The sequence below is a fragment of the Penaeus vannamei genome, chromosome 3, assembly GCF_042767895.1.
Source record: "Penaeus vannamei isolate JL-2024 chromosome 3, ASM4276789v1, whole genome shotgun sequence".
In the NCBI taxonomy this organism is placed as follows: domain Eukaryota; kingdom Metazoa; phylum Arthropoda; class Malacostraca; order Decapoda; family Penaeidae; genus Penaeus; species Penaeus vannamei.
This window is the reverse complement of record NC_091551.1, coordinates 28,056,683-28,066,682: the sequence shown is the minus strand read 5'-3', so window position 1 is coordinate 28,066,682 and position 10,000 is coordinate 28,056,683. Positions and strand designations below refer to the sequence as shown.

Genomic DNA, 10,000 nt, shown 5'->3' with positions numbered 1-10,000 from the left:
ATCAAGTCGGAGCCATTACGTAATCGTTGAAACATTCGAAGAAAATGTTTGCTTGCCGGGGACTTCGGGCGAGAAAATGTTTCAGCAAACGTTTGTTGACCACTCTGCATGGAAATCCATATCACTCAGTCAGGGTACGTATATTTCGCAACTGATTTATAAGGGATACAAATGGCCAAAATTTTACAGTAGGATTGATTGGTGATTAATTATCAAGGTTTCTTGAAGTTATCTAAGTCTGTTACTGTTTATGTTTTCATAAGTTAAAGGGTGTATTATTATTTTAAATTTGTACCCATGACTGTAAATCTGGTAAATATGTAGAGCATCTTTATATGACTTATATTCTAAATAATTACTGTATTTCTCATTAACAGAGATGTTCGTGAAGGTTGTTTTAACTAGCCATCATTTACAAGGCAAATAATTCTTTATAGTATGGGTGCACTCACCAGAGACTAGAGAATAGTTATAGTTTAACTTTAAAAAATTTATTCTTCAATCTAAGTTACCATGACTGGGTGTGTCCCTACCCAAGAGGAGGAGGGTTGATGGGGGGCTCTGCACCCAGTAGCCCCCTGGAAACATTAGGCATCTTTTCCAGCTGTTATAGGAAACGCGACACCTCTTGCGGGACAGGAATTGAGCAGACGGTTAACTTTAAATGAGTTGCCAGATGCATTCCTCCTATTTTGGATATTTCATGCATATTCGGACTTATATTGGATATCTATAACACCACGCTACCCACCATAAGATATCAAAAGCCAGTTTAGATATCATATTCCAAAATACTGTTTACCTGTTGGAAAAATAACCAGTACAGTAAAATAGCAAGCCGTCAACCACGATCATTCCCATTATGTCACAGAAATGGGCGGAGCTCAGAGGCCTGTCTCGCCTCCGATCACGAGACACAAAGTGTCTCGTGATAGGTGTCAAGGAGCATTTTGCAACACTCTATTGCCACCGGAAAAGATGCCTATTGTCTTCACCCTGACATGCACGGCAAGATTAAGCTGAAACTCAGGAGCACCGAGTGGACTTTGGCTAAGAGTTGTGCTTTCCGCAATTTTTCACCTTCAAATTTGTGTCTAAAAATTAGTTTTTTTACTGACAACTGCAACTTTTTATCCTCCACATGAACATCATATTCAATTGGCCCTAACTTAGTGTCCCCATCTTGTTAAAGTTAACCAAGAAATGATAAATAGTAAGTGAAGTGCTGCCAATATCATCATTATTAGTTATTTTGTTGTAAGATGACATAATGACATCTTGAGAATATAGGCTACATGAAATGCAGTCTACAGACATCTGATTTGTTTGTTCTTCCCTGTAGATTCCCTGCAGTTGGATCCAAAGGCTTTATTCCAGTTTTGTAACAATCTCCATTTTCTAAGACTCCCAGGTGGGACTGGCATACATTGTACTCCTCACAGGGGGGCATATTTTAAGAAATCCAAATTTAATGATCTACCTTATAAAGATAGCAGCAGGAAGAAAAGTTGGAAAGATTGATAGGAATCACAGTTATACATAAAACCATAAGTAGCCATTGGGTGTCCAGGATCATAAATTAGTAATGCATTTTCACTTGCTGCAGTCAACAGATAGTAAACCAATCCTAATGAGAGAAGTGTTTATCAAGTAATAGCTGTGTATCCTTACATACATTTTGATACCTTTTTTCCAACCAGTTATATTAACATGCATGGGAAAATATAAGGCAATGTAAAACAAGACCCATTCATAATTAAACATATTGCTAGAGACTGATGGTCAAATTTTCTCAATATAATGTTAAATTTTCACTGGAACATAAATTTCAGCAGCGGTAATAATTTACAGGTGATCCAATCTTGCAACTTCAATCCTACTTCTTTCAGTTCTTACATAGTGATAGAAATTACAAAAAATACTTCTAGTAAATGACATGAACCTAACTAATGATATTTTGGTCAAGGGACAAGGAACAGTTTATTAGGAGTCTTGCAGAGGAGGTCGAAGGCCATTTCTTAGTGAATGACCTTCATCCTGCATACCAAGCCCTGAGAAAGCTGAACTCTAAGCCCTCTCCACAGGTGACAGCAGTTCGCTTAGTAAGTGGCCAGATCATCTCAGATCCTATTGCGGCGTGGCAGCGTTGGGCTGAGTATTTTGGGCAGTTTTACCAACAACTTGGATGCAAGACCTACCCATCAGTGAGGATCCACCCTCCCTTACTGAAGTTAGTGGGGCAATCTCTAAGCTGAAGAGTGGTAAAGCAGCAGGTATCTACAACATGCCAGCTGAACTGTTAAAGGCTGGTGGTGAGCCTATGGCGCGGGGGTTACATGCTGTCCTGGCTGCTTTCTGGTGGTCCGGTACCATTCCACCTGACCTGTTCATGGGTGTGGACATCCCTCTCTCGTTCAGGCGTGGGCTGCTTGCAGTCTACATTGACCTCAAGAAGGCGTTCAATAAGGTGTATCGAGAATCACTCTGGAAGATCCTGAGATGGAGGGGAATTCCAACAAGGATTATTGGACTAATAGCAAGCCTATATACTGGTACTGAAAGTGCTGTTAAGTGTGGAGGGGGCTTGTCGAGCTTCTTTCCTATTAGTTCAGAAGTGAGGCAAGGCTGTGTCCTTGCACCAACACTTTTCAACACTTGCATGTACTGGATACTGGGCAGTGCTACTATTCAAAGTCATAGTGGAGCAACTCTGGGCAATATCAAGGTTACTGACCTTGACTTTGCTGATAATGTTGCTATCCTATCTGAGTATATAGAAACCTTAGTGGTGGCTCTTGATGCATTTAGTAATGAAGCGAAGCCCTTGGGTCTAGAGTTCTCCTGGATCAAGACCAAGATCCAGGACTTTGGGGACTTGCTAGGAGAACCTGTTCGGTCAGTAAGTGCTTGCAGTGATGATGTCACAAAGAGCTTTACATACCATGGAAGTATAGTTCATAATTCTGGACTGTCATTATCTTGTGCCTTGGAATCTTTTCTTGATGCCTTTTGCAATAGGTCTTTGCACCGGATCATGGGGTACTGTTGACAGGACCATGTGACCAGCTAACAGTTGCACTGTGAGAATGGCACAGGACCTGTTATCTGCGCAATCCAGGATCGCCAACTCAGGCAGTACGGCCACCTGGCTCGCTTTCATCAGGTTGATTCTGCCCATCAGGTTGTCTCTGTTCAAGACAGCCTGGATAGAGGAAACTTGTGGGACATCTTAGGAAGTCGTGGCTTGGGCAGATCAACCAAACCTGTTGTGAGCAGCTCAAGATGGGCCAAGTCCCTGCCTGGCGGCTTGCCATGAGGGACCCTGATGATGAGAAAATATGTAATAGGATAAGAGACATATCCAAGGAGGAGAAAGGAACCAGGATAATTGCTTTTATGAATCATAAATCAAAGTGTATAATATTTTTGCCCTAACTTGCCTATTAATGATTATGAATTGGACAGGATCACCTTTCTGAAGAGGAGTTGGGCCAGCTGCAGCGTGTCACTCGCCTCCCAGTCATCCACCATGAGGGTTACGTGTGCCCTCTCCCCCCTAACCATCGTTTCCAGATGATGAAGTTCCATCACTTATATAACATTCTTATCAGAGATGGTGTTATTGACCAGCAAAAGCAGGTTTGTATTTTAGAGGCCATAACTTGGATATCATTAGACAATTCCAGTTGTGCAATGTGTTATAGTGTTAATTTGGTTTTTTAAATGTCTTTCTATTTTGTATTTAAGAAAGGCATATATAAAACAGCATCATTTATAGTCTTCAAGCCACCTCTTTCTCTTGGCTCTATTACATGGGAAATTTGTTTGAGAAAAGCACCATGGTAAGTATCATAATCATGCAGAAAAAAAATCATAATTCTTTTATGATTTTATATTTCTCACATTGTAAACTAACCAAATAATTATGTGTGTATATATATATATATTTTTTTTTCTTTCTTTCTTTCTTTCTTTCTTTCTTTCTTTCTTTCTTTCTTTCTTTCTTTCTTTCTTTCTTTCTTTCTTTCTTTCTTTCTTTCTTTCTTTCTTTCTTTCTTTCTTTTCTTTTTTTCTTTATAATATTCCCTTTTCCATCCCATTTAGGTCATTGAGCCTCAGCAAGTGAGCCGAGAGGTTGCAGGAACAGTGCATTCAAGGACTTATGTGGACAAGTTTTTTGACGGCTGCACAAGTGAACAGGAACAACGTGTGACAGGTTTCAAGTGGACCCCAGGACTTGCAAGTCGGGTTAGGTATGAGACAGGTACATGCTGGTTAGACATTTTTGATATATGGTTTGATCCTGCTTTTGCTGTATTCTTTAAAAAGGTGTATTGATTTTAGTCTTGCATAGCTGAATAATCACGCATTAATATTCTCCCATATTAGGCTCAAAGTAATGAAAAAGTATCAGATGTTCATGAAGGCCAAATCTTAATTAATTTTAAAAATAAAAATTAAAAGCCATTAATTTTGCACTGTCCCTTCATGCCATGGTGTCAAGAGTTTTTTGTTTAGTTTTATTATTTTCAACTGAGAAAATTTTGTAGATTATGGAAGATAGTGTGAAATTATTAAGTAGACCTTTCTTTAAAATGAAGAAGAAAAGAGTGGGAGGTCTGCATTGTGTTATTTGTTCCTATGTAGAAAACAAACTCTGCGTGTATGAAGTATTCTGATAGGAAGGTGTAAGGAAATAATGATAACAATGATAGTTAATTTTCTAACTTCACTTCATCGGATAGTTGTTTATTTATTTATTTATTTATATTTTTATTCAAGATAAAATCATTTTATTTTATCCATATTTTATAGTATCCCTAACTCATTTTATTTTTGAATTAATAGGACAGTATATTAAATAAAAAAGAAAAGCTATAACTAATTTATGGAAGGAAATTGGACTTTGAAATTGTATGTATATATGTAAGAAGCTGACAGTAATTCATTTCAGTATTAATCAATATCAGATTACAGGTGGGACACTCCTAGCAGGCAAGGTATGTTTGGATCGTGGCCTTGCTTGCAGCACAGGTGGAGGAACACATCATGCCTTCCCTGAATATGGTTCTGGTTATTGCCTCATCAATGACTTGGCTGTCACTGCTTACAGACTCATAGAATCTGGTTTAGTGACAAAAGTAATGATAGTAGATTTGGATGTTCATCAGGTAAAATTTTTAAGTTTTATTTTCTTTGTAATAAGTTGACCTTAATATTAATAATTACTTTTTCCAATTTTAATGCTGTTATGAAATTAACATTGTTTGTATTTGTTTCTTTTTTTCCCCGAAGGGTGATGGCACAGCATTCATATTTCAAAACAGGCCAGACATTTTCACTCTCTCTCTGCACTGCCAAAATAACTTCCCACTTAGAAAACAAGAGAGTGATTTAGATGTTGGTTTGGATGTTGGACTTAACGACAATGGCTACATGAGCATCCTTTCAGTAGGTAGACTTTTTTCCCTTTAGTATAATTTCTACTTTCATTTCTAAGGATTCATAGATGTATACATTTAATATATGTGCAAAGTAAAAACATGTCTCTGATTCATTTATGGCAAACTCATTACTATATATCATAGTATCATTAAGGTGATTATATTGTGCAAATTTCTGCTCTTGAATGGTTGCACAAGTACCTACGTCCACATACACAGGTACTTCAAAGCACATAATCTTTTCATTTTTTTTTTTTTTCTCCAAGGAATATTTGCCATTTACAATAGATGAGTTTCACCCAGATGTAATATTATACGATGCTGGAGTTGATCCACATGAGAAGGATCAGCTAGGGAAATTGAAATTGACAGACCAAGGTAACAAATCCTTTTTTTTTTTTTTCTTCTTCTTTTTTTTCTTCTCTCTCTGCAGACTTTTTTTATGAAACTTTTTCCAAAAATGGCCAATTAATAAGGAAATGGTTATATATATATATATACACACCATATATATATTAAATGTAAAATGAATATAGATGCTAATTCAGTACAATGAAAATCTGAAATACCTAATATGATTACAAATTAATTTTAAATTAAATCCAGCTTTAAGGTAGTAACTGCTTTAATATTGAAATCATTTTTTTTTCTTGTCACAGATTGTTTCCTTAAATCTTTTTGAAAGATGTTAATTGACATTGCTATGAGGGTAAATATCCTAGATAAAGTATAGACCACACTTTCAATTTTGAATTCTTTAGGTACAATTTTGACATAGTGATGTACCTGAAAGCAGCTATATTTAATTCTTTCTCTCTACACAGGGCTATACAACCGAGATATGTTTGTCCTGAAAACTGCAATATGTCGTGGTATCCCTGTAATGACTGTGATTGGTGGGGGATATGACGAGATCTTAGCTCTCTCGGCCAGACACAGTATTATTCATAGAGTTGCAACAGAAGTGTGGAATAACTATATGTAAAATTATTATATAATACTTTTAACAAAAATCTCATCTGTATATTAATAAAAAAACTAATTGTTTATTTATTTATTTATTTGTACCCAGAACATTTAAATCCCTACAGTACTCAAAAGATTTCTAGAAATGTTCAGTGAACTAAGAACTGACTCCCAAGTTTTATATTGGATATCTAACAAAAGAAGTCAATACATAAAAAAATTACATAATTTTATTGGATCTATACTTTCTACTATTAAATTATTGACTGTAAATAAAGAAAAATATAATCAGCTTCAGAAAGCTAAGAAGAAACTGTATGGCTAGTAAGAGTATAATGCATACCCAAGATTATTTCATGGCACAGACTACATTTAATGCCTCAGGAATGCAGTAATCAACTACCATTGGACTTGAAGTAATACTGCAGACACTTGAGCAAGCGCAGCAGCTTTAAGAAACAACCACAGCAAAGTAAGCATCATTTATGCAACAATAGTTTATTAATTACTCATGCTAGTAATAAGGTTTAGATCACTATTGTGTCTGATACAAATAATATTATTTAATGTCAAAATATGATTGATAAGATAATTACTGCAATAAGCCTATAGAGAGAATGGTATCAGTATGTCAGAAATATATGAAACCTTTAATGAAATTATTAATAATTGGTTCTATGTAAATTCAGTACTAATCAATATTAATATTAACAGGCAGGGCACTCTCAGCCAACAGTGTTCATAGAGTAAAAAGATAATTAGGATGAGGAAAATAGTAATATACTGATATACCCAGAGATAACTTGTGTTAGAATTTGTTTTTTTATACAGGCTATACAACTGATACATGTTTGTCCTTTCACTTTGTTGTGACATCTCTGTGATTGATGTTTACTCAGCCAGCCTCAATTTTTTCACAGACTTCAATTAAATGTAAAATTATATTAAAAAGGTGAATCAAAAACATTTTTTTATAGTTTATTCTTTATTTGTTAAAAACACAGTAGAATAAAACCTAAAAATATATAAAGCACTTAAAAGATATTATAGTACTTAAATGGAAGAAAGATAAACTATGAGTATATTATTCAACACTGTTAAAGTCATTGCATAGCAAGGTACATTTCATTATTTCATAGATGTTACACTGCCAGTTAATATATTAAAAGCAGACTGCAGCAAAGTAATTATAATAAAAAAATAACCAACAGTGAAAGAAAAGTATGAGGCATAAAATTAATATGTTAATTTAACTGATGTGTATTTACTCTAGATAAACTCTTGTAACTCTCGTTATGTTATATGGATTGTAAGTAGGAAGTATAATGGAAACAATGAATGAAACATTGAAAATTAGAACAGACAGTGTAGTGCAACATATGCATTATCTAAATGTAAATGAAACACTGATAAAAAGACTAAATTAAGAAAACCACAGTTTAAGAGGAAGATTCTTGATCACAGTAACACATATTTCATGATTGTACATACTTATTCTGTGGGAAGGCAAAGTGCCGATAAAAGCATTGATTTTAAATTACAGCAATTGCGCAGTATGTGGAGATGCTTTTACGTTTTCTTTCCAAGGAGTACTGCCAATCTACCAATATTTTCTGAAAATTCCAATAACATATGTTAAAAAAAATATTTATATATGTATTAAAAAGCCCACCTTTCCCTCAGTCTCAAGTTTTCTTTTTGTAATTTCCTTGAGAATAACAGGTCTCATTTCTAAAATATTCTTAATTTCAAGCTAAAACTAATTATGTTGTAGTGTTAAATATCTATACATATACATGAATTATTTCTCAGTCTAAAAACTCAGTTTACCCAACAAATATCACTTCAAGTTTGCACTAGAAAACAAAGATATAGTGAACATTTTAAAACAGACAAAAGCATGCTCTAATTCTCCCATTTTCCTAACCACTTTTCACTTCCAATCTCTCTGTTTCTACTTTGTTCTCTCTCTCCCTCTTCTCTTCCCCTATCTTCCTTAGTATAATTCTCTTGCCTCTGTTCATTCTAATTTTTGTGCATTCCTTAAGACTTGAACAGTTGTGCTCTCGCAGTCAATCATATTAAATCTTTAACCTCGATTTTTTCTTCATATGAACAATGCTCTCCATATCCTCTTAGAGCTTCCATAACCACGTCACTTCTCTGTCTCTGTCTGTCTCTGTCTCTCTCTCTCCCTTCTCATTCTGTCATTTCTTGCACACTGAGAAAGAGAACTACTCCAACTTACCTCGTGCTGTATTTATTGTCTCGTCAAGTGATTTCTGTGAATTTTCACTCTTGCGAAGTCCCACACTGACTTCGAGCTCAAAACTTGGTCCATAAAGGGGGAAGAACTGCAAAACAAAGTAAGTAAAGTCTTAACTTGTGACATTAACCTACCAACACTGGGAAAATGTTATGTTCACTGTAGTGGTCTTTTGTTAAAAATCTCTGCACATAAAGGGCTTAGCTAACAAAAGGAGTCAAATAGTAAATCATGTGACCTCACCTCATGTCACCTTTCTTTGAGTTTGTGGAAAAAAATATATACTAGCGCACTTATTATAGGTGCTGCTATTATTACTATAGACATTATAATTACCATAGTGTTATTTACATTACCAACAGCAATATATGATACCAGGAAATATTTCTGAAAATCAAGGAAAAAGGTAAACGGATGAGATAGATAGCACTAGTAATTGGCTCACTGGTGACTTAATACGTGTATTTGTGAAGCCATCTATGTGTAAAGACAATTAAAAAACTAAACTCACAATGGTATGTAAAGTGTGTACAACTACATAAAGAACTATCATTAGGAGGGGTGTCAAAACAATCAATAACGAGCAGAACCTTATGTCCCGGAAGGGTTGGTATTTTAGGTTTCAAATTTGTTTAATTTATGTGTTGAATAGTTGTTCTGGAGTTCATATGAGATTATTTCATTCCTGTAAGGGATGGAATATGCCTTGAAATATTCAGATAAGCCACACATATCAAAAAATAGTTGGAGAGAGAGAGACAGAGAGAGAGAGAGAGAGACAGTTTGGTAGGATTAACAATATTAAAAAAATATATTGTTGCTTGTGTCAAAATGTTTTGCACAATTTTCAAACAATTATATTCTGTGTAGCTGTACATGCCTTCCTTGGCAGCATTGGGTTAATACCCTCATACGGCCCTGTTAAATGTAAATACTGTATATCTCATATTTTATTTGACATCTGCAAAGGAAATGCTATGCATTCCATCAAATATCTACACACAAATGTATGTAAACCTGCTTACACCCACTATCTACCTTGGAACATGACTCTATTCATCTAGAGCATTCTGGAATATTCTCACCCTGTGCTCTGGGATGTCTGCACTCAAAGGTTTATCCACAATAGCAGAAGTAATTACAGTCCACAGCTTAGCAGCATTCACTTTATTGTAGCCTCCTGAAAGTGTTCAATTAAAAAGTTTGGAATTTCATCATATTGAGTAATATTATAATCTAATGAAATTCAAAGGTAAAAAGTGAAAGTTAGTATCTGAAACTATTCATTTACTTCTTAGTTTTGCTTATAAGTTCTTTCTCATTG

The 10,000-nt window shown here is 35.1% G+C and overlaps 2 protein-coding genes across 4 annotated transcripts; one reads left to right on the top strand and one right to left on the bottom strand.

Annotated features, from left to right (window-relative positions):
• Nucleotides 1-11: 11 nt before the first annotated feature.
• Nucleotides 12-6,493, top strand: LOC113818803 (uncharacterized protein SYNPCC7002_A1628). 3 transcript variants are annotated; one of them, XM_070143493.1, is made up of 8 exons: nucleotides 1,073-1,213; nucleotides 1,343-1,411; nucleotides 3,466-3,639; nucleotides 4,105-4,264; nucleotides 4,978-5,171; nucleotides 5,296-5,451; nucleotides 5,711-5,822; nucleotides 6,269-6,493. In XM_070143493.1, exons 3-8 carry the CDS (start codon nucleotides 3,574-3,576, stop codon nucleotides 6,427-6,429), a joined length of 849 nt encoding a protein of 282 aa, XP_069999594.1. In that variant the 5' UTR covers nucleotides 1,073-1,213; nucleotides 1,343-1,411; nucleotides 3,466-3,573; the 3' UTR covers nucleotides 6,430-6,493. The 3 variants fall into 3 exon arrangements, with proteins under 3 accessions (XP_027226797.1, XP_069999594.1, XP_069999600.1); XM_027370996.2 differs by lacking the exons at nucleotides 1,073-1,213; nucleotides 1,343-1,411 and adding an exon at nucleotides 12-134; XM_070143499.1 differs by lacking the exon at nucleotides 1,343-1,411.
• Nucleotides 6,494-7,376: 883 nt separating this feature from the next.
• LOC113818805 (histone deacetylase 8) lies at nucleotides 7,377-9,856 on the bottom strand (the record flags this gene model as incomplete). Its single annotated transcript, XM_070143478.1, is given in 3 exon segments — nucleotides 7,377-8,023; nucleotides 8,659-8,764; nucleotides 9,762-9,856. Coding segments are annotated over 3 exon segments (245 nt in total), but the record flags the coding sequence as incomplete, so codon positions are not given.
• Between the last annotated feature and the right edge of the window lie 144 nt (nucleotides 9,857-10,000).

Bases quoted from the DNA above. Each gene is read 5' to 3' on its own strand.
- LOC113818803 (XM_027370996.2), top strand. From the start codon at position 45: ATGTTTGCTTGCCGGGGACTTCGGGCGAGAAAATGTTTCAGCAAACGT. The intron at 5,452-5,710 runs GTAGGTAGACTT...TTTTTCTCCAAG, and splicing joins GCTACATGAGCATCCTTTCA to GAATATTTGCCATTTACAAT. The intron at 5,823-6,268 runs GTAACAAATCCT...CTCTCTACACAG, and splicing joins ATTGAAATTGACAGACCAAG to GGCTATACAACCGAGATATG.